The sequence below is a fragment of the Centroberyx affinis genome, unplaced genomic scaffold, assembly GCF_046629955.1.
Source record: "Centroberyx affinis isolate AG114_WGS23_722 - 3 ecotype Tasmania unplaced genomic scaffold, CSIRO-AGI_Caff_v1 ptg001088l_1, whole genome shotgun sequence".
NCBI classification, from domain to species: domain Eukaryota; kingdom Metazoa; phylum Chordata; class Actinopteri; order Beryciformes; family Berycidae; genus Centroberyx; species Centroberyx affinis.
The window spans coordinates 601,771-625,391 of NW_027279633.1; the positions used below are offsets into that span (position 1 = coordinate 601,771).

Sequence of the window (23,621 nt, forward strand, 5' to 3'; positions counted from 1 at the left end):
TCTTTACATTTTTTACACAGATTCAAACTGAACAAAAATAACAGTGAAACAGCAAAATGGAGTATATTCAACTACAATGATGAAGAAAATGGTAAAAGGCAAAATGGGTGGTTACAGAACAGTGCAAGACTGTGATTGTTATTGTGAGTTGAATAATCACTTAGACACTCCAAACCACTAGAGGGAGCACAATGCTTAATCATGACCCCTCTGCATTACACCCAGCCACTGCAGTGCCTCTAGATAGAAGCTACCATTAAACCCTCTTCATCAAGACAACTCTCTTGCTTGTGATACTGTGCGCTTGTGTGTTTCTGCATGTCGTTACCTCCTCTGTGGGCGCGCTGCAGTCAGGCAGAGGGATGCGTTTGTAGACGAGGCCCTGGTGAGAGCTTTTGTGCTGGTTGAAGATCTCCTGCACGCTCAGGCAACTCTTGAACATCTTCATCTGCTTCTCCTGCTCCAGCGTCACCTCCAGCCACTTCTGGGCTCGCAGGATCTCCTCCTTCAGGGACGTCTCCAGTTTCTGCAGGGCGGGAAGGGACATGAAACCACTTTCACCTCAACGCCCCGAAGCTAGAGCGATTTCTAAAGCTTTTGATAGTATCTCATGCTACTCCTGTTCATCTCTCTGACTGCACTAGTGCATTTCAGGCTAAAAAAAACCTCAACATCTGAGATTCTCATCATCTGTTTACCTCTATTAGCTCTGGGTCAGATGACGGGACAGAAATGTGCTGATCCAGACAAGAAGGCTCCCTGGGTGTGAAAACCTGGCCATTGCCTTCTAGCACCAGCTCCTCCTGCAGGTTGACCCACAGCATATGGCCATGCTTCCTCTTCTCATCCGTCAGGTGGGCCAGCACTGCACCGGTAGCCTGCACACAGTAAGGTTAAGCTTAGATGGCAGTAGCTAGAACTCCGACTCGAGCATCCTAAGGTGGGCAGGTGAGTTAGGTCTACTCAGTCTCCTCAGGATCATCATTGTCATTCAGTCTACTTGTATTCTCATAATTATTCATGACTGTGGGGATGCATATTTATGATGATCAGAAATATCATCAGGTGGATGTGGAACTCAAAGACTACTTACAAACTATATAGAAAATTACATTCCCACACCAAAAAAAATAACTACTTAGCATGACAAACACTCTCTTCTGAATGGCAATTATAGTCTTTCAGTTATATAAAATAAACAATCCATAGCAGGCTGCAATCTCTCCTGAATGACATGATTTTGTTCAGGATTTATGTGATTACGTAGGTCCTTATCAGTATAGACTCAGAGTATTTGTATTCATATCTAGATATGAGGGAATCTGATGCCAGTTAGCAGCACCTCTGATGTCGGCTGAGCCATTCCATAAACAGGCATCTTGGGCACGCGTCTGAAGTTGGCCACCTTCATCTCCTTCATTGTGCTGAGTACGTCTGGAGCTAAGTACTCATCAGCAACCTGCACAAACACATCTAATTACACACTGCATGCATAATACACAGTGCATCTGTAGACAGAGATGATTAGACAATTATGTAAAAAGATTAGGAATGATATTGGATATCTTTCAGAAAAGATGGATTCCATGTGTCAAACATTATCTGTAAAGCCTGAGCTAAACAGCCACATGCTTTGTATGCATAAACCCTGAGCTTGATTAGGAATGTATTTGTTATACACACATTTCACAATATGATGTATGGATTAGTCTTGTAAACTCATGTGGACTGAGCACGCTGACTGCATGACACTGAAATGAATTACTCCATCAATCAATATTCATACACATTATCATGAGGGGAAAAAACACATTTGTTTGTGTGTGTGTGTGTGTGTGTGTGTGTGTGTGTGTGTGTGTGTGTGTGGGGTGGGGTGTCTCACCAGGACCCGGGCTCCTCTGGTGACCAGGTCAGCCGGGGCGGACAGCTCTGACAGGTCCATGCAGGCCAGTAACCTGTACAGCCACGGATGGCAGCACATCCACTGGCTGAAGTTGGACACAAAGGCGAGAGGATACTGCAGAACACACAGGTGCACAAAACATAGAGTTACAACTCTATTATTTTCATAGCATATGTTCGATTTTGAAGAATATTCACTCCTATTGGTTAAGAGACTGAGGCTGGAAAAAACACAAAATGCTTTTACCTGTTCATGAAGGTAAGAGTTGAACACAATCAAGTAGAAATAGCGCTCCAAGCTCTGCATCGTTCTGTGAAGAAAGTAGTCTTTGGTACTGCTTCCCTGAAACATGTAAAAAAAAAAATCAATGTCTGCACATAGTAGGCAACTAGTATTTCTAGTGTTTTTTGTAAAAGGCATTATTAAGGGAAAATTTCAATTTATCAAAAGTTGGAGAGTACAGAGGGGTTTAAAGCAAAGACAGTTTTTCCTCTTTCTCTTAATATGTTAAGTTAAACAACTCAACTAAACCTGCACAAATGTCTCGTAGACAAGATCCCACTGATCTCCTGATCAGAGAAAAGAATGCTATGAATTAATTATAATACAGCCCATCTATAAATATAAAGGCAGTAAACTGTTCTCTGGCAGTAGACAACTTGTGAGCAGTGTTCCCAGCGCTCATAGCCTTTTTAAAATACCTTATTACTTTATTAAATATGAGCCATTGGGTGGTGCCATTCAGCTTTCTAATGTTATCTGTTACACATGTCCTCCATCATCTCTCCACATCTCTCTGTACCCAAGTTGAAAAGGACTTTTTTCAACTTTTTTTTTTTAGCCTTGTGCAGCAGAATATGGGCTGAGCAGCGATAGCCTTTCAAATCAAGAACCATCTGAGGCGCAAGGTGCTGCCTGTGAAGTGACATTATGTGATGCTGTCAGCACAATAGATTATTTCGCTGCTACATCACTGCCGGCAGATAGAATATCACCAACCTGAATTTTATAATCTTCTCCGATCCCCTCCAGCTTGCTCTTGTTCTCGTATATTGCTTCTTTGATGTTGTGCATTTCTGAACACAGGGCGATAGCTTGGTCAACCTATCAGATATAAGTGAAAATGAAAGGAAGGACATGATCAACTGTAAGCCTTGCAAGTTTCGACAAGTTAAACTTTTATACCGTATCGGACCTTTTTAATGCCAGTTAGAATGAAATATAAGACCAAGTTGGCAATTGGGAGTAAAGGTGAAAATGAAAACCAGACCTATAAGAATATAGTCAGATCTGCATGACCTGGCTGAACTCTCACTGGAAAAACAATGGACCAAGAAGCAGTAACATTTATAGGACCTCTAAAAGTGAATTTCATACTTAAATGCTTTATTTAACCGTATTCCAGACCTTTCAATGCCATGAGTTTAAATAACATGAATTCAGACATTTGAAGACTTATTAAGGACCTGCAGACGCCCTGTATACATTTTCCTTAAGTCAGGTGTGATGCCGTAGTTGATCTCCTTTACCTCTTCCATGACCTCCTGTCCATTGGGCAGCTTGTTGATCAGAGTCTGGATGACCTGGAACAGTGGTTTGGGCTCTGGAGCTGCAGCCTCCTCAACTCTGCAAAATAAGGCAAACAGAGTCAGCTCCTATCTATTCCTCTGCTATTCGCCCTGCTTCAAGTCCAGTTTTCCAGGTGAATTTGGTGCCAAGATGCTGAGTTCTTACTGTGGCGGCTGTTGCGATGTGCCCTTCAGACGGTTCATGACCAGCGTGCCCAGGATCATGGCCAGGTTGGTGCGGCCGACCCCCACCTGGCAGCTGAAGAGCAGGGCGGGCAGCTGCCGGGACGCGTCCTGGCCCAGAGACAAGCTGGGGCTCTCCTGGAAAACACAACACAAAGAGGGGGAGGAGGGAGGATTACAATTCAATATAATCGTTTATCGTCTTTCAGTCGTATCATGATGAAATAGTAACAAGGTATCGTGATACACAATACAAAATGAGTTTCATTGTATTTTATATTACCATGCAGTTCAATGTGATGAACATCAATTTAAAATGTGATTTTGCATATTAGCAGATATCATTATGTATCAATATAGAAATCATGTACGAGTATTGTGATATTGAATTTGGCCATATTGCCCAGCCCTACTGTGAAGAACCTAAAAGAGGTAAACACTGTAATATTACTAAGGTGGTAATATGTTACTACCATGGTTACTTACAGCCTTACAATGCACAAGCATCCCATTACACAATATGGCCATGGAATTCAACAACATTTGGTAACAGATCCTAAAGAGGAGGTGAGATTACCAAACCAAAAAAGATTCACAACTGTATTATCCTTAGTCTGAATTTTGGAAATATCTAAGTTGAATACAGGGAAACTGTGGTTTGAACTTCAGCCCCGTTTCAACCACTGAAACGGGAAGTAAGGGAACGTCCAGGAAGTTATCACTGCACGGGCAAATATGGCCTGCCATGCCTGAATTCCTTCAACAAGGAAGACTCCAGAATAACACGGCCATAACTGAGAGTGGTGAAGAGACAGAGAGTGAGAGAGAGGGAGAAAGAGTGCAGCAGGGTTTAGTACACCACTGATCCACACTGTTCAAAAAAAAAAAAAAAAAGGAACCACTTTCCAACCACAGGGAACTGGACAGGCTGCTGCTAGGGAAGTAGCTCCAAAAAAGGGCAAAACAAGACGAAAAGACGGGGCACATCCTGTGTGAGTGAAGGGCAAGATGGAAACCAGACAAAACGGATGGCCCCGGCTATTCCCCACCGCCAAGGAGCGGACACAAACTGATTGCAGACTCAAGGTTTTCTGTCATATTCCTAACTATTATGGTTATTGGTGATTGATAGCACACATAGATTCAAAAGGCTATGTGTTTAAAAAAAAAAAAAAAAAAAAAGCTACTTTGGCCTTCCAGCTACTTCAATGAGAAAGTCCAGATGCTCTACAATATTCCACCCATTAATATCTTTAATGGCACATCAAAACAAAATCATAAATGTGGCAACTGCATAAACCTAATCCCCAGCAAAGCACAGCCAAAGTACTATTTCATTGGTGGACCAATTGGTGGACTAGTACCATGACTGGTGTAATACAGATGGTGTTTACATGAGCTTACCCTGAGTATGTTAACAAATGCATCAAAGTCTTCCTCTAGGGGCGCTCCCTCCATTGGTAGTGGCAATCGGTAGTACCTGCAATACAAGAGAGTGTCACCGAGGTTTGCACTTCAGACAAAAAAAATGACGCCTGTATTTTGTCAATATTGCCCATATGTAGGTCATGACACATTGTATGTAAACATCGAGCTGACCTCAAGTAAGACTCAACAGCTGAGCGCTCGCCCCTCTCTGTTGTTGTATTAGCTAATCTCATGAGTCTTGGACGGAAACATGGGCTCCTCCAACAGTCCACAAGGGATGATGGGAGAGATCAGAATCACGGTGGAAAGCTGCTCCATCTTTTATCTTATTTATTCTATATCTTTAATTCTGAATGTGCCCTTCTCTAAAAACGCATCGCCTGCAGTTTCACAGAACCTATATTCAAACGTGCGACTGCTTTCCTTCCGGGGGTCTGAAACTTCAAACGGCTCAGAGAAAGGTTTTAGCGCTCTGCTTGGGGAATAACATATTCTCTTGCCCTGGAAATGTCATGAGCGACTCACAACATCTCAATAAAGCTGACTCGGCTGATCTGAATGCAAACAGGATGCTGTAATCTCTTCTTTGCACAAACAAGCACTGCACTATTTACAACCTGCGCTGCATATACAGTGCAGTGGGAAGCCACATGCCGCCCTATCTAAACTGCCGGTAGAGTCGAGGAGCCGGGGCTAATAAAGGCACAATGTAAACAACCTGTAGAGTGGCATGGTGAACATGGGTCTCTTATAGACCTCTTCGGTCACGTGGATGTCCTCCTCGCACGTGATCGTCATCTTCTGCGGCTCGTCTTTGAAGTACTCGATGTCGTTGTAGACGTAGAACACGTTTTCGTTGAGCTTGGCAAAGTCATGGAGCTGTGGGGGGGAAGAGAAGGAGGAGGGGGGGGGGACATTTTAATGCCGGCATACATTGTGCGTGCTGAAAGGCTTGAGACGCTGAGGAAGTGTGTGTCGTCACCTCCTTCCTGATGGTCAGCTCCAGGCTCTCCACCAGCTCCTCCTTTTCCAGCCCGTGGAGGTTCTCATGTAGGTTTTCCTTCCTCCTGGGGGTGTACGGCACAAAGTTGTCCTCCTTGTGCAAGAAAACCACAGGCTCCTCTCTTACACAGAAGAATATAACCTCCTGTGTGCACAAATAGGGGAGATGGAAATTAAATAATAGCCTTTTAAAGTGGCCGGCTGCTGCCTCTGCCAGCTTTGCCGCTTCCAAGAGCAACTGGAAACATTCTGTTGTCATATGATGTGTACCGTATGGGTAAAGAATTTAGAGAGGGCTGCTGTATAATTTTGTCAATTTCATTTCAATTACGGTCAGTTTTCTAGCTGCTCTAAGCAGATAGATTCATTTTCCACTGCTCCGCATGACCGCGACTTTCTGTTTGCTTAGTTCTACATCTCACCCACAGCCTAGACTGAGCACTTGACTCCTCAAATATTTACAGACAACACTACTAGAAAGAGCCTAACCCATGAACCTGTGAGCAATTCACGTGAGCTTATGTGTGGTTGTCTCAAATTCTGCCAATATACTCTAAATAAATATGTATAGAAGATAGAGATGAGACGATCTGCTTATCTAATGATACGATTCGATCGACAATTCAGTACAACCACGATACAATGTAATAAATAAAAGTTCTGACTGTGCAGAATTACGTTTATTTCTGAGACAAAAATCTTTCTAGCAATTGCATCGGCTTGCTAGAATGTAAACAATTTAAAAATGTCATTACAAAGTGCAAATACTATCATTTGGATGGAGAGCTTGTGAAATTGTCTCATTTGTGATTACTACAGCAGAATAAAATGGAGCTCATATAACAATTCATTTTTCTGCCCCACAATAATACTGTCACATTTTTGTATCACGATGTATTTCGATATATCGTCCCATCCCTAATAGAAGAATAAAACAGTGACCTCTTGGCCTTGTGCCTGGAGCCTCTGGAGGACCTGTTTGAAGCCATTCAGGCTCGGCTGACCCATTCCGTACAGGGGGTACGATCCCTTGACTTGGCGGAAGTTGGGCGCCCCATAGCTGCCCGTGGTATTCAGGACATCTGCCTTGCTGTACACATCCTGGACCATGAAGTACTGCCCCTGTAAGCAAGGCAGCTTTCATCAGTGTGGCTGTTGAATTCATTCGAGAGCATGGCATTGACAAATACATGTTGAAACATGCTTTCCAACTTTCCGACAGGCATTCATTAGCATTTGTGAATTTTGCAGAGCGGTCAGGTGAAAGCGCTGATCTGTGTGCCAACAGAAACTGCAGGCCGACGCTGACACAACACTGCATGCCTGAACAGCCCCGTCAGAGGTGACAGAGCAGATCAAAGCCCTGATAGGAGGGTGACAACGTTCCCTACTCAATGGCTGCCCCAGATCATAAAACAGCGCATGACAATGTTCCTGAGCCGCTATGCAATTTGGACATGTGAATGTGAAAAAGGGCAGGCAAAAAGAAAAGCGGAGATGATTCGACATCTTTTGGCCTGAAAGAGTGCTGCTTTTTTATATCTAAGAAGGCAGTCGTGTATTTTGTCCTTACCTGCACCAGATAGTGCTCAGGCATAGCGTCCGATATCCGACCCACTTTGTAATTGGTCTTGAGGATGTCATCGTGAATCTGAAATTCCTGTCTGCAATTATACCTGCAAAACAAAACGCATTCACAGAGAGACTTGACGGTGAGAGAGGTCAATTCAATTATCAGCTACTATTTGCCAGGTCTGATCCTGTATCTGCTGATTCCTGGATCGACAAATGAGATGATAACAGGGGCAAACACTGCGGCTGGAGGGTGGGGGATGTCAATACGGTGATCAAAGAGGATTAACACCCAATTGTGAGAACATGGATTCGGGGGAGGGACTTACGTGATGACGACAGGTGCCACCTTGTTGGTGATAATGGACTTGGCCTTGTTGTTGTGGATGTTGACTGTCTGAAAGGAGCTCATGCTAAGAGACTGCCTGCTGTCCGCCATCCCGTTGCCATGGACACTTTCAAGTGGCGATGCTACGGAAACGGGTTGTGGCGCGGCACTGGCAGTTGTACCCATACTCCACAAGCAGCTGTGAATGACATCGCAGTGGACTCAGAAACAGGAAGCAAACACTCTCACACACCTACATAATAGCCTGCACACAGTGACGACAGATATATTTTGTGTGTTAAAAGCCTTGTAGACATATTCAGGCTATTACGAGCTGCTGAATGTGTGTCTCACACTTCCATTCAGTGACCTGATTCAATAAGAATAGACAATGCTGGGGCAAAATCTGTACAAATCTGCAAAATCTGCAAAGTCACTGGTATTATAAAAAAGTATTCATGGCATTAATCAGTATAAAACATTTTGAATGGTACATCAAATAACATATATATTCTTAAACGTGGACTTCTTCATAAATGTGGATTGTTTTGTTGTTTCAGTCGCATTTATTGTACCATACAATGGTTTAGTCAATTTCTTGAACAACCCTCGAAAATTACAATCATCATCACCTTCATATTTCTACAATTTAGTCATAGTGGGTAAGGAATTAAGCTAAGTGTGACAGTATTTATATGTTAATCAGACCACTTGATGTGGAGCACTCTGCCCCCCAAACAAGCCAGCCAGGCACTTCAAGCAAACGCCCCCCCTGAGTAAACAGGGGGATTTGCACGGAGCTCTGCAGATAAACAAACGCGTCTTCCGACAAGCTAGCAGCGTCAGGACCAACACTGCTCCTCCACATCACATGTAACACATAGCTAGCCAGGAACCAACAGTCCCGGCCATCTCCCCGAGTACACAAACAGAGAGAGACACACTCACACACACACAACTCCTGAATACAGTCTTTTAACAAAACAGAGAGAAGCACAGCAAGTTACCTATTTCAATACACACACACATGTACAAGAGAGCCATAATGTAATAACAAGGAGTAGAGAGTCAATCAGTCAACATCAAAGTTAACTTGATGCGACACAGCCGAGGAGTGTAGCAGGGCTGTCTGTGCCCCCCCCCCCCCCAAGCTCAAAGCACCTCTGTGTGATCTCCAGCTTTCAATTGAGCCCACTCTCACTCTGTAGAGAGGCTCTGTGGAGAAAGAAGTGACTGGTGAGTCACTGCAACTCTCCCCTTTGTTGTGTCTGGGAGTGAGTGGGCAGGTTAACCTTGCACTAGAGACCTTTTGCTTTGAGTTTCTCTTCTCGCAAGCGCAGGAGATAAGACAACACAATCTTGAATTTCTTCCGTTACTTTGTCTCCTTAAAAGGCCTCAAGCGTACAAAAACAGAGGATTGGCCAAAATGTTCTTTTACGGCTTGACTCAAAAATTCTATGATAGAACTAAATCTACTATCAAACATATGACTCAAGGAAAAAACTAGCCTAAATCAAAGTGTTAAATCAATCAAAAGCTGATCTAGAGAAAGAAAAGAGAGGATATTTATGACTCTGCTCTTCCAAGGTTTCGTGAAAGCAAGCAAAGTTTTCTTGAATACTGTGTGTTCCAACTGCCCAATTCTATTTGAGTCCTTACCACATGCCGAAAGCATTTCTGTTGCCATGATGACTTTCTGACTACCAAAAACAAAAACCCTCCACACTGCAATAATGCTGATCGCCAGTCAAATCTGACATCCTTACGTCTTGGAAGATGGGCGATCTGCGCTTCCAGACCCTTTTCTGTGCTGCTTGTTTTCCGCCATGGTCCAAACGAGTGTGTGAACTTGGCATCACATCCAAAAGGAAATCTTTCCCCTCCGAATCCCCTCTTCCACCCCCAGTCGGTGGGAAACACCCCTCGCGCAGAACTCAGAGTGCCCTGTTGCTTGGCATGGACAAACTCCTCTGGAGCTCCAGCTCCCAGACAGCGTCTTCCTCCTCCTATCTCCTATCTCATGTTGGGGAGTAGATTCATGCGAGAGGCTCACGTCTCTACGGAGGGGGCCGAGGGAAATAGTGGTACATCTGGCAGCCAGATGGCTTAAGCTCAGCTCCCTTTCACAGGGACAGGCTGTGCACAAAAAACGACACAATTGGCTGTTGTACTATAAAGCAAGCAGCACAAGTGAACACTAGGAGCAAGACTGCTAACCAGTGCATGTGTCCTGTCTTCTCCTACTCAAAGTGTTGAAAATCTCTTTTGGATGGCATGAAATCATGAATTGTCCATTAGGGTCAGAGGTCAGTAACGTCTCTGTCCTCTAGTCACCCAGGTGAGATAGGAGTTATGATAAACAGAAGATGGCTCCTCCTAACGTTTTGTCTCCTTGAGTTCTTCTTTACACTGAGAGCAGAACTTTGCATCACTCATAGTATAGGGCATTTACTCTGCGTAGGAAACTCTTTTCAATCTCTGTCACTTTAAGGAAATTTAATCAGCAGGTTTCCTGTACCCACCACCACAGTCATGCCATGATATTATAGGCTGTCCCTATGTGGCTCAGTCAAAGGCTGTAAAACACTCTGACACTGGATTCTCCCATTCTCCTCATCCGCACACTAGAACTTCCTACATTTTGCCTCCTGCATTTGTTCTTTTTTCTGCGTCTGAATTTACAAACTGAGCATAATTGACATTTCCTAACGGAGGCTTCAGTTTACAGGTCTCCAAAGGAAGTGTGTGCTATTGTATAGCTCTCTAGATGAAATTGATATTGCACAGGTACATCTGCATACCTCTGCTGTCTTATACTCTGCAGATACACTCTCAAACTGAAGTCCCCGCTACATAGTGAGCCAGGCAGCCACGCTCCCAGGCTGATTTCAGCATGGGCAGGCCTGGTCTGGCAGGCAGGCAGCTGGGGCGGAGGCCTAAGTAGAAATAGCCCTCAGTCATAAACATCCTCCTGGAGAGCCAATCAAGGCAACTCATCAGAGAGGCTGTTTATTCCACATGTCAACCAGGGAAGCACTGCACTGCTCATGAGGCCAATAAAAGACCAAGACAAACTGGGATTTCCTCTGACAGTGTGGAGCAAAAATCACCAAAAGCAGATCTATGAAAACAATGCAGTAAAATCATACCAAATTACACTACATTATGTCATTTAGCAGACACTTTTGTCCAAAGCGAATTACAATAAGTGTGTTTTGTCAACAGTAGTGAAACCAACTATGTATCACAGTCTTCATCAGCTAGGCAGACACCAAATAAAAGACAATCTTCAAGTCACCTTTGTTTCACCACCAATTACAGTTGGACAGTCAGTCAAAGGCATTGATATTTAAAAATTAGCGCAGCGAGCATGCACACCAAAATGCACTGATGGCACAGTAAGAATCAGACCATGGAAACTGGAGCCTTCTGCCTGTCTGCCAGCATTGCTCCATTCAGGGCCGGCCTATTTAAATTCAGCCGGTGTCCCAACTTTGCTGTAGCAACTTCTTCAGACAAAAGGGTCTAAATGCAGACAGGAAGGAGTGTGCAGCTGCAGGATGCATCTGTTGGTGGCCCATCTAATAAGAGGAAGGATGCCGAGTACTCTTCATTCACAAGAGATGCAGGGGGTTCAAGAGAGATGGGTATCAGTTCATAACGCCAGCAGATCTTTCAACACAATTTCCCATATTGAGATTGAGAAGAGCACAATTTGTGGCAACAAGAACCTTAAAAAAAGGCCAAAATTGGGCCAACTCACTTACTAGGCCACAATGCTATTCAAGGATCACGGGTATTGCTGGTTTCCACGGAGGCCACTCGTTCAGTCTGACAACGCTAAGCCTGTGTCGGCCTGATGGCCACACCAAAACAATCCCCTTCTCTGAATATAACGTTAGGCTGATGCAGTCAAGTTGTCAAGTAATCCTCATTTCTAAAGCAGCGCTTAGATTTCGTCATTTTTAAGTGGATCATCCCCGAGAAAGGCCCCAATTTATAGGCTTTGATGAGTTTGGCACAAAGCAGCGAATGGGGACACGACCTTATGAGTCAGTACCACATTACACTAGGATGTTTTGCTGCTGTTGATCATGCGCTCATACAGCTTTGGCAAGATGACTTGCCAAATAACATGTAGGGTTGTGTAAGAGACTTCAGATTTTTGAATGTTGCTCAACCAGCCAGTTTAATGCACAGCAATTCATGGATTGGAAACATCCAGGCGTACTCTTGTTTATCATAATGACACAATAGCCCGTCTCACTCATGACAGGATTCCACACACCAAAGCCATTGAACACAACCAGTCACACACCCCCAGGCAGAGGAAGTGCAAGCACACCTTGGCAGGAAATGCTTGATCGGACTCTTTGAAACTTCCTCCCTGCAGCTGTACACATCTTTCACCAAAGAGGTTAAGGGTTACATAGAAGTGTGACTCCACAGGACATTGCTAGTTCCTGAACCAAATGTCACAGCATTGCACGGAAATTAGCTCAGTGCTTCCTCTACAGAAATCTTTTTGTTTTCCCTCAACACTTCCAAAGACCGCATTGTGCATTTGTGTCAACTTACATATTTGATGTTTGTCTTTTTTTCAAAAGAAAACATCCAAGAGCCCGCTGTGGCAACAGGAAGCCATACTGTGCACAGTTCAGGGATGCAATTTCCAAATCTGATCAAAATCAAACTACTCAAAATAGCCTTTTCACTGTAAAATAGATAGTGCACAAAAAGACGGAAAAACAACAGGCACTGAAAAGCTGCGAAAAAAAGAAAACAAAAGTAGAGCAGCAGATCTCCTTGTACGCCATGAATAAAATTAAAGAAACCCAAGCTCTGCTGCTGCATTGAATATGACACAAATCATGTGAGTAACCTCCAGCCTGCTGCATTCTTGCGTTCATCAAGGCTCTACACTAAGCTGCTAAAAAGGGTGTGCAAATCTATTCTTGAAACTGTGCCTGTAATTTATTTCATTTCAGGATGGCAATTTTATCCCCTATGATTTCAAGGCTGAAGTAATGTGGCTTTCATTTTTGTCAAACCCAGTGTCTGACCGCAATATGCTGTCAGCACCATGAGGCCAACTGACAGCGTTTTACTTGTCACTGCCTTCAAGAACCGACAGATTTCACACTGATTTTTTAACATGTTTAGTTTCACTTGTCAGTCAGACTGAAACTGTGCATCGGTGTGTGTGCAGCAAAACATATCTTGACTTGGAAGCTGAATTTTCGAAGTCGGCATGGGATGCCAGGATCCTGCCACATAAGCACTGGTCTTCTGGTAATGGAATAAGAGCTGATACCAAGTCCAGAAGAGAGCACAGGCAAGACAAGCCATGAGGAATGTAATCTATTTAGCTGTGTAACTGTTTTACATGACTGTTAGTGCCAAATGTGTTAAGCGAAGGAATACCTCTACCATTATGGCTGAACAAGGGAAAATAGCATTTTGTATGTCACAGTACATTTTGAGTAAGATTTTGTAGTTTGAAAAGATTTTGTAGTTTAGTCTAATGCTAGTCTGGAGTCTGTGGTAGGCTGATAATAATATCATCACCTCCATCTGAACTGGTAAGCGTTTAAATAGCAATGTGTGCCACATCCTTTCATATCCTTCAGACAGATACCGATGACATGTCTAGCAACCGAAGCCCTGCAGTAGAAGTCCTACTGTAGAAGTACCACAACACAGAGAACACACAGTATCACAGCGACAGTACCTGACTCTCAGCTGTTTCGTACACCATCCGAGAGGTGCTCGAGTCTCTGAGGAACACACACAGAAAAAAAAAAAAGAAAAAAAATAGTGGGTTAAAAATAAAGAGGAGCGAAATGACAGCTCTCCAGCAGCGGCTCCGGTCTCAGTCGGACATCCTTCCAGCCCTCTCTCTGATCTGCGAGGCGGTCTGTCTCTGCCCACTGATCCCACTACGGCAGGCGGCAGTCTCGCATCATTAACGCGTCCTTATGAAAAAAAGCGTGGGCCGAGTCAATGAAAGTGCCCTTCAGTGAGGACAGAGCGCAGACAGGCAGCTAACTCAGCGGGAGAAGAGAGAGGGGAGAGGGGTGGAGGGGTGGAGGGGTGGAGGAGAGTCTCGGCTCCACATCAGGGACAGACGGGTGACGGCATGTTCCCCCTCCTGTTCGCTCGTGTGTCTCTCGCTGTCACTGTGAGTTTGTTGCACGCCTGCAGCACCGTGCATGAGGTGTGTGTGTGTGGAACTGAGAGTGTCAGTGTGTGTAAAAAGGATGTGGAGGCGGACCCGGAGAGGCTTACTCATCAACTGGTTCACTATCCAATCACTATTGGAGGCTCCTGGCAACATAATGCCTCCCACACATGGCAGACCCTTTCACAGCAGTCTCAAACAACATAATTCAAACTTATTACAATCAGCCAGCGCCAGTAACCCTCAAGTAACCCAATATAATGCAGATCTGACAATATCACAAACCTAAGGATGCAGACAATCAGTGAGAAGGCAACAACAGCACGCAGGTGACATCACGTAAGCCTAATTCACTATGATGCTCTAATTACTCCATTCATTAGCAGTTAACACATGCCATGTTAAAGGCAAATAGACTTACAGCTGGGCAAATACTCAGAATTAAGCTTGAGGTTTAGCTGCAAAAAGGGCTGTGTGCTCTATCTCTAGAGGAAGCAGCAGTCGTAACCCTGAGTTAAGACCGACTCATCATGTGTAGATTGTATTAGACTGTATACCAACTCATCCTGGACTCTGTATAAAGCACAGCACAAAGCAAACTGTGTCAAAATATTGTACAGTTACAGGCATAAACTGACTAAACCTGCATGATTTGTAAGCCAGTCAGTCCCAGTGCTTTAAACACATTCTGTCAGCCACCCACATAGCCTACAACACATTTACAGCCCACAGTACAGCAGTTCACTTAAGACTCCAAATGAGAAAACAAAACGTCCAATAACATCATAAGCATATCTCGTAAGTGGCTGCCTTGAATGGGAGGATTTTGTTACAAATGTATGTTTAATCAGCAATCTCACAAGATAACGTCCAAAATTAAGCTTTTTTGCAAAAGTGGTGACTGTTTGCATGATATGAACATAAAATCTAGTGCTGCCACACCTGTTCCTTCCTTCCTGCAGCAGTGCAGGCCAAGACTTTGATGAAGTTCTTGCAACACCATGAGTGTGAGACAATGTCATCTTATCACATGTAAGCCTCAGGATCCCAACACAATATCAAGAACTAAACCTGGAATAAGTAATAGTCTAAATGGATGCCACCAAAAAGATATTTGAATTTTAAATGTGCGTTGCTCATTTCTCTCATTACAATAGCCCCAGTAAAGGCTCCAATAGGACATATTTAATCACTCTGACAACTGCAAGTCCTTGGTCTCTTTCCATTTTGTAACGGATGGCAGTATAAGCAGATCACAAGTCGGAAGTGAGAGGATGAAGACGATAATGTTCTGTGACAGATTTAAAGAAACATCCTCTCTGCTATGTGTCCCAACGGTGACACAAAGACAGAGCATAAGGGTAATATCACCTGTCCTGTCCAAGTCCTTTGCAAGGCCTGGTGTCTGTCTTGCCCAAAAGGCCTATTTGCTAAATCCCCTGTAAAAGCATCAGGAGAGGAGGAGAAAATAAAGGAGAATATTTTGCCTGAGTTTTAGTTCTGTAACCCGGGGTTTGTTCTCGTTCTCGTTTCCAGTACCAGCATGAGCATAATACAATTTAAAAATGGGTCATATTTGGATACACTACAATCATTTTTGAACATGTACACATGAATTTCCATTGTGTTTTTCTACATTTTTCTACCAGTGTGGGGACACCACTGCCACAATGAATGTATTAAAGACACTATTATTTCTTAGTAAACAATATGTCACCAATGCTAAAACTCCTGGGGAGCTGAAATTAGAATGAACTAAAATGACCTGAGGGGCCAGATTCTTGCATAGAATGAATATTTTGGGGATGTGCAATATGAAACTCTCTCCAGTGATAAGATATGACACCTTGTGGTAAAAATTATCCATTGCACTTGGAGTATACACTGTACTGGATTGGCAGCAGGACAGAGAGGTTCACTACCTTAAAGCAACATTTTTAAGTCAAGAACAGCCGAACAGATTCACATTAAACAACCGACATCCATTTGCTAAGATTCTGTCCCAAGGAACCCCATGTGAGATTTGGCACAACTGGACAGATTGACAGAAAATTCAATTATTCCTGATTTTGCTGGGAGACCCCCTGGAACCCCCAAGCACCCCTGGGTGTCCTCGGACCCCACTTTGGGAACCACTGCCCTAAGAAACCCCAAACCTATAACAACACCCATGTTTTGAATTACTTTATCAATGCCCATTCAATATCTATACTTCCCATAAATACTATATGATAAAGCAAGGCCTTTGACAACATTTCACAACAGATCCTAATCATCATCTTTAAGCCTGGGAGGAGTAAGGTTTCTATTCTCACGGGGAAAACACACTCAGGCTATAGGCCTATGCATCTTATCAAGATAAAATCAAGAATAAATAGCTTAATCACATGTTATGGTCCAGCTGCTGCATTCACTGAGGAGTATCATGCTCTCACTCTTGATTAATTGTGATGTTCACGGTTTGATCTCTGCTCTCTGCTGACAAGAGCCAGTTTCTGTCTTCCCCCAGGATGTAAGGAAAAGTGATGTCAGCAGAGAAAACTTAGCCCAGCTGGACAACTAACAAAAGAGGAGACTACTACACATCAAAGGGCATCATGTGCTTGTTGTTACTGCCTTGGACTTCAGTTATGAAGGATGGGCCGATGTTTCATAATTTGCATTACATCTAATGCCAACAATGAAAATGTGTTCGTACATTTCAAACATGTTCGACATGTGTATCTATAGGCATCCCATACTGCAAAAAAATCAATTTCACTCATATCAGAATATGTTTAGAGACAGGGTTCATTTTTTCAAGATATACAAAAAATGGCCAAAAATGTATTTGTACATGTAGATGACATTCATTTGAAATACATTTTAGACAATGGAAATACATTTTCTGTTTATGCGCTATTGTATGTGCTGTCAAATATCTATTTTGAATGAATGTTGTCTACCTGTACAAGTCATTTTTTGGCCAATCTCTTGTATCTTCTGAACCCTATCTCAAAACAAATGGATTGAAGTATGTTAGTAGGCTACTTGCCTTTTCATATTCATGTCATGAAACCCTTGAAACAAGTGTGGAAGTGTAACTATGATATTGTGGCACCTATAAGCAGGGATATAGAGGGTAAACCCATCTCAACTCATCTTACCCACCTTTTAATGACGACATATTTATGGCATAAATTCATCCTATAGGCCTACATCATGGTAAAGTAAGCCTAGGCTATCAAACAGATGTAAGAGAGGATAAAGATTAATGCTTTCTAAAAAATATAGTTGATCTTTGTTTATTGGTGAATGTTTGCCTTACAATGATCGCCAGCTGGAAGTCATCGATTATCTACCTTTTGATTTAGCACTGAATCACTGCATTTAAGCGAGCAACAGCGATGCAGTGCACAATACAGGGTAGGCATGGGGAGTGGGGGGTGCCAAGCACATGCATGCCCCACCAAGTACCTACACATTACGCATCATGAAAATAATCTTTGTTGTTTAAATCTTGTAGAAGTGTTCTGCTGCACATATCTACTCAACAGCAATCAGATGCGATTAAAACCGCACAGAAAATGTTAAACTCTTCAAAAAAAACTGTATGAATGTTAACTTTTTGGCTGCCGTGCAGCGATTCGTGCAACAAGAGCCGTAAACTTTAGAACTACTCACCATTTCAGCACTCGGTAGCGAAAAAGCGTCTTTCCCTAAGAAAACATGTATGCTTTGACGCTCGCTTTGTCCGATATGCGGGATGTAAGGTGCGCCGCTTTCTGTTTATTCCAGGGAAAAAACATCCATTGATTTTTCTGTCCTTTTCTCGGGAAAATTACAAGGAAAGGATTTCACTATGAGAATAAAGGACGGACGGAGCATGCGCAGTTCCCAGTCCTCCTCAGATGCTTTCTGCACTGCCAAGAGCGTCTCTGCACATCATTCAGTAACCAGAACATTACTAACGCCTAAACACTGGCACGGTATAAACCCCATCTAAAGCATGAATTATTGAACTTTGTGACATTGCAGTGGGGGCTCTATGCTAAAAGTCAATACGAAAAAATACAATTCATTGTTGGGTATTATAAAATATCAATAGCACTATAAGTCCCTATAGGAACATTATAGTAATACACTATTAAAGATTAAAAAATACTGGTGTGATGAGGTCATGATAAACTCAAACTTCACGATGAGGCCCTATAGTTATTTTGTAGGAATACTAGGCTATTGTGAAACCATAGGAAATAAAAATCTAAAGAAGGATGAGACACACTATAAATCCATATAGGCTAATATTATAGTGATAACATAGAAGATTAAAAAATACCACTGTGCGTAAAATGCAATAAGGTAATCATTAATTCCAGGACCACAGTCACACTTGAATTCCCTATAGTGATATTGTAGGAATATTTATTATTGAATAATGTTGATGCTATTGAATATTGAGTGATTTTTTCGTCAGGGTGTCACTGTTTTGTATTAAGATAATGTTTGATTAGCCATGCGGTGTTTTAGTAGTCTATGTATAATATGAGTTATGATGCTCCATCCCATAGCCTACATTCCACATGATGTTTAATACATGCCTCTTTGGGAAAGCTTAACAGTTAGTCTACGCCAAATACCTGAAACAATTAAGCCTGGAGAAACAGGCCTGCTGTCTGAAGCCCAGAGAATATGGCACAAACAAAAAGCTGCGCTCCTTGTAAACACGCACCCAGGCGCCTCATTACCAACTGAATGGATGATGAGCTGTCAAGTAACAAGTCTTGAGGACGCATGTCAATTTCCTTTAATGTTCTCAGCTACTTGTTAAATATGCGATGGGGGGGGGGGGTGAGGGGGTGGGTGAGGGTATATAAGACACCCCTAATCTCTCCGGAGAGGAATTTGTCATTAGCGCGGCTGAAACATGCGCTCATTGGGAGCTTTGGGTGTAGCGCTGCACGCATCTCTGCTCGTGCTGCTGGCCCAGGGGGTTCACAAGGCAAGAGATGGAGTTTACGCCAGGTCACTGCACCGCTTCGCCGTCATGGACCGCTCGACCGGATACCACCTGCCCACGTACATGGTGCACCTCTACAGGAATTTCAAGTCCAACTTATCCCGGCCTATGGATGCTATGGAGCGAGCTGCGGCGAGGCAAGCAGACACCGTCAAGAGTGTGATGGCTAGAAGTAAGTGAATCTGCTTATTCTGCCATCCATGCTGGAAGTGATCATTTATAGGTTTTAGATTTGAACATAAGAGACTTGTAATGGGTCTAATGGCATAGACATGTAGGAGACACATGCCTATTTGCCCTGTGTGAAACTTTCAGATTTTTTTTTTTTTGCTTAAAACTTTGTAAGATGCTTTCTGAGCTTTTGTCACCCAGAGACATGTCCTCTATCATTTACAGACCCTCTGAGATGTTAGTGTTTTAGGATGGCCTAAGTGCAGCGCTGTCAAAGCTTTGTGCCAGACGACCTCAGAGGGTTTCAATCCACATCCCATTTAGAGGGGTGAATAACCATGCAGGGATCAGCGTGTGAAAAGGCCGGTTTTCTGTCTAATTCTCAAAGCAAACCTCTTTTTCTTAAATAGGTGATGTTGATTAGATACCTTGCCAGACATCCCCCTATACAAATCTCTTGTTAACTCAAATCAACAACTTCCCTTAGTTCTTTTCACACTTGGCTTGATTAGATTAGAGCTCGGGATTTAACATGGTGGCACAAGCAGCCAACGGGGACAACCCTCCCCGCTGCTGAATCTAATTTCACATCGCTGCTAGGTGTTAGAGTTCTTACCTATTTGTTTGAATGAGGATATGCAGAAGCCAGGAGAGGCAGAGATGTGTTAAATGATTGGTTTCGGCCCGGTGTTTGGTTTGAGTGGATTAATAACGTCTCTTCCAGCCCCTGAAATGCAGCTTCTGAAGATGCTTTGCACCTTTAATCAACAATCTAAATCAATAGGTCAATACGCTGGACAATACAGTAGTAAAATGTATAAGATGCTTTAATCTTTTTGATTGATGATGTACCACACCTGTTCTTTGAATCACAATTGCCCTAATTTACACATGTGGGTCGCAGCCCAATTGTCCTATACAGTACCAATCTGACTGGTTTATTTTTTCAATAGGCCTTTTGCAGAAAATTTTCATTTGTAAATGTATCAATACAGTGTGCTCATATTAAAAGTAGGCAAATATCAAAGCATTTTTTTATCATTGATTTTCATTAGGACATACACTTGCAAAAATTCTATAGCACATTTTAGAAAGATACACAAATATCATAGCAAAACTATAAGTTCATATAGGATTATTATTGAAATATTATAGTGATACAATCACAGGAGATGTGAATATAGATCATAAAGTATGATGAGGTCACTATAAACTCACTATTGAGTGCCCCAGACACACTATAAGTCCCTATTAGAATATTATAGAAATATTATAGTAATTTTTCATTTGGGTAAGTGCATCCTATAGACTTTTGAGCCTTTTAATGCAGACTGATCACTTTTCTGCATTTATAAACCAATTAAAACTGACACATAATGTTTGATAACTTGCTAAATATTATGCTAATCTCTCTCTATGTCACTCTCCTCACTAGGTTTGACACATAGACAGAGGCGCTGGGTTGCAACCTTTGACCTCCACACCTTGCTGGCTGACAAACAGATCCAGGCAGCAGAGCTGAGGCTCCGGCTTCCGCCGACGGTGCACGTTTCCAACATCACTGTGGAAATCTATCACCAGCATGAGCAAGCGTGCCACAAGCACAGGAGCTGTCAGGAGCAGCAGCTGGTGGGGCAGCTCACCGCGTCCTCGCTGGTCACCTCGTCACAAAACTGGAAGGTGTTCAACATGACGAGGCCTCTCTTGAGCTGGCTCAGAGAGAAACAGACGGCGAGAAGTCGACACAAAAGAGCGTCGAGGAAGTGGAAAATGGAAAAGACAAAGAGAGGCCTGTTGCTTCCGGATCCTCCTGTCCATGTGGCCAGCACCAGAAGAGAGCAGGGGATGAGCGACAGGGCCTTGCTGGTTGTCTTCTCGCACACCGGCTCAGATGAAAACTCAAAGGCCAAAGCCAGCTTACTCCACACAGCTGAACAATCCAAGTTCTTGTCCCCCGCTGAAATTAAAAAGGTCCGCCGGCCAAAGAGGCACAGGAGCAAACGGGGCCAGAGAGAGCAAACAGTGCGAGGCCCACAGGTGTCCAAGAGAGGGAGTGAAAAGCCCCTCTGTCGCAGAGTCGACCTGCATGTAGACTTTAATCAGATTGGCTGGGGATCATGGATCATCTTCCCTAAGAGATATAATGCCTATCGCTGCGAAGGTTCTTGCCCTAGTCCTCTTGGAGAAGACCTGAATCCAACAAATCATGCTTATATGCAGGTGAGTGTTGCAGCATGTCGAGCTGTGCAGTGGAGGCTGGTGGTTTGAAAGGTTGAGGAGGACAGAGTTTGGTAAAATGCAATACGAGTAGATTTTTCAGTAGAATTATGGGGTAAAAGGATAAAGTAAAAATGTCTAAGTCTACTGTACTCATGAATAAACAACATACTTTATTAGGAAAAACTAAAAAAAAAAAAACATCCTCCCTAACCTGTAGGGACCAGCCTCCCTTAAACTGTGTAACATGAAATTGTTTGTTTGCAGCTGAAACATACCACTGTGTGTTTATAATTTTCTAAATAATATTATTTGTATATGGTTGTGACAGAGCTGAAGCAGTCAGTTAAACTCACTCTTCTGATAGTATACTATCAGGAGAGCTAGTTGAGGAAGAGAGTGAATAATTTGAGGGAGTCAGGACTCTAATGCTGCATTCATGTCATATCAGAAGAAACAAAAGAGCAGGATGACAACTCACTGCTACAACGATAAGTTCATATTTCACTTGTTGGAATGGCCATATTCAAAATATTTTTTATTTCTCAATTGAAAATCAACCATGAACGACCTGCAGCAGACATTACTCGCTTATCGCAGAGTTAATTCTATTACTGTGAATATAACTGATAATTTTGATTTTTAGCATTTGTGTTGATTTTCCGCAATTTGTGATGCCAAGTAGGAGAAATTGGAGCAAAAAAAACTCCCACATGCCATACTTGTAATTGCCACTAGGAGGCTGATGTGAACTGTTTTTCCTTGGCAAGTCAAATTTATGGTAAATCTGACATGACATGAATGCAGCATAATGGTTGAGACTAATAGGAGAGGAATCTCTTCAAGAGAAAGCTACATCACCTGTATCACCAAGAGTTAAAACAGATTCAAAAGTGTTACTTGCTCTCACAAATTCATCACTGGGATAAAACTACTATAAGAAATAATATGTTAGCTATCTGATTATCTTTGCTAACATAAAAAGTCAATTTTGAGACTGGAATTGTCTTTATTATTGAAATATCATTGTCATTCATCAAAATGACATCCTATGTTTTGTCTCTCCCTCTTCCAGAGTTTACTGAAGCATTACCACCCTGACAGAGTCGCGTCACCCTGCTGCGCCCCGACCAAAATGAGCCCATTAAGCATGCTGTACTATGAGAACGGGGAAATGCTCCTTCGACATCATGAAGACATGATAGTGGATGAGTGTGGCTGCCAGTGACGGCTACAATCACCTCCTACAGACCCCAAGAGTGACCCGTGGTGCTGAATGTGCTGAATATGACAGCAACCAAAGTTTGAAAGCGAAAGAGGGAACACTTAGCCTTGGCCTGAGTCTCAGCCAGAAGGAAAAAGCTCTTTGATAACTGTCATTGTGCACTCTAACAAGTCTGTAGTGGATCTATGTGCAGAGATTATTATTTGTGATGTGAGCTGTGGTTTGTCAGGAGAATATTTTTATTTGAAGACGTGCTGAAATACAACCTGAACAGTAGCGTCCAGCCTTCCAGTTGTGTTCAGTTAGCACAATCTAATGTAAAAGTTTATTCTCCTTAACTTTATCCATTTAATCTATGCATAACTTGTTAACATGAAATGATATTGTTGATTATTCCAGCACTGTTTCTATTGCTTACACTATACATCCGTATGTGTAACTGTAAAATAATGTATATTTATTGTAAATATTAAAAAGCGTTTGTATTTATGTACATTTTACATGTGGTTTTCACTAATTAGAGAGCTCTATCTCATGTGTTGTGTATTGTGTACATTGTGCATTTCTTTCTTTTTATGAATTTCTCACATGAGCATAGGGAAAATTATACAATTGTATACTGTACAACTTTTCAAGGGTATCATCCAAACCTTTTTGACCTGCTGCAGACATAAGCACAACATCCACATAGCACAGATTCCTCTGACCTGCCAACACACACTCAGATTACTGGCATATTTACCTGCAGCTACCACTGTGTTTGACACAAAAGAACCAACACACTTACAAAAGAGGTGGACTATTCTGGTTTCAGAATGACAGATCTCTTTTTTCTCATCAGGT

At 42.7% G+C, this 23,621-nt stretch overlaps 2 protein-coding genes across 2 annotated transcripts in view; one reads left to right on the forward strand and one right to left on the reverse strand.

Moving 5' to 3' along the window:
- The window catches only part of pald1a (phosphatase domain containing paladin 1a), a 42,045-nt gene extending 32,197 nt beyond the window's left edge, over positions 1-9,848 (reverse strand). Inside the window, exons 1-15 of the mRNA XM_071523422.1 lie at positions 9,752-9,848; positions 7,986-8,183; positions 7,658-7,760; positions 7,027-7,206; positions 6,065-6,229; positions 5,801-5,961; positions 5,059-5,134; positions 3,638-3,792; positions 3,433-3,529; positions 2,903-3,007; positions 2,150-2,245; positions 1,883-2,017; positions 1,343-1,459; positions 699-878; positions 329-526 (exon numbers count right to left, since the gene is read on the reverse strand). Of these exons, the coding sequence (XP_071379523.1) occupies positions 329-526; positions 699-878; positions 1,343-1,459; positions 1,883-2,017; positions 2,150-2,245; positions 2,903-3,007; positions 3,433-3,529; positions 3,638-3,792; positions 5,059-5,134; positions 5,801-5,961; positions 6,065-6,229; positions 7,027-7,206; positions 7,658-7,760; positions 7,986-8,183; positions 9,752-9,813 (2,028 nt within the window). The 5' untranslated portion in view covers positions 9,814-9,848. The remainder of the gene's footprint in view (positions 1-328; positions 527-698; positions 879-1,342; positions 1,460-1,882; positions 2,018-2,149; positions 2,246-2,902; positions 3,008-3,432; positions 3,530-3,637; positions 3,793-5,058; positions 5,135-5,800; positions 5,962-6,064; positions 6,230-7,026; positions 7,207-7,657; positions 7,761-7,985; positions 8,184-9,751) is intronic.
- Positions 9,849-19,072: 9,224 nt separating this feature from the next.
- ndr2 (nodal-related 2) lies at positions 19,073-22,781 on the forward strand. Its single transcript, XM_071523445.1, has 3 exons — positions 19,073-19,337; positions 20,772-21,556; positions 22,629-22,781. The coding sequence occupies exons 1-3, from the start codon at positions 19,073-19,075 to the stop codon at positions 22,779-22,781; spliced, it is 1,203 nt and encodes a 400-aa protein (XP_071379546.1).
- Positions 22,782-23,621: the final 840 nt, after the last annotated feature.

Bases quoted from the DNA above. Each gene is read 5' to 3' on its own strand.
- ndr2 (XM_071523445.1), top strand. From the start codon at position 19,073: ATGCGCTCATTGGGAGCTTTGGGTGTAGCGCTGCACGCATCTCTGCTC. The intron at 19,338-20,771 runs GTAAGTGAATCT...TCTCCTCACTAG, and splicing joins CAAGAGTGTGATGGCTAGAA to GTTTGACACATAGACAGAGG. The intron at 21,557-22,628 runs GTGAGTGTTGCA...TCCCTCTTCCAG, and splicing joins CAAATCATGCTTATATGCAG to AGTTTACTGAAGCATTACCA.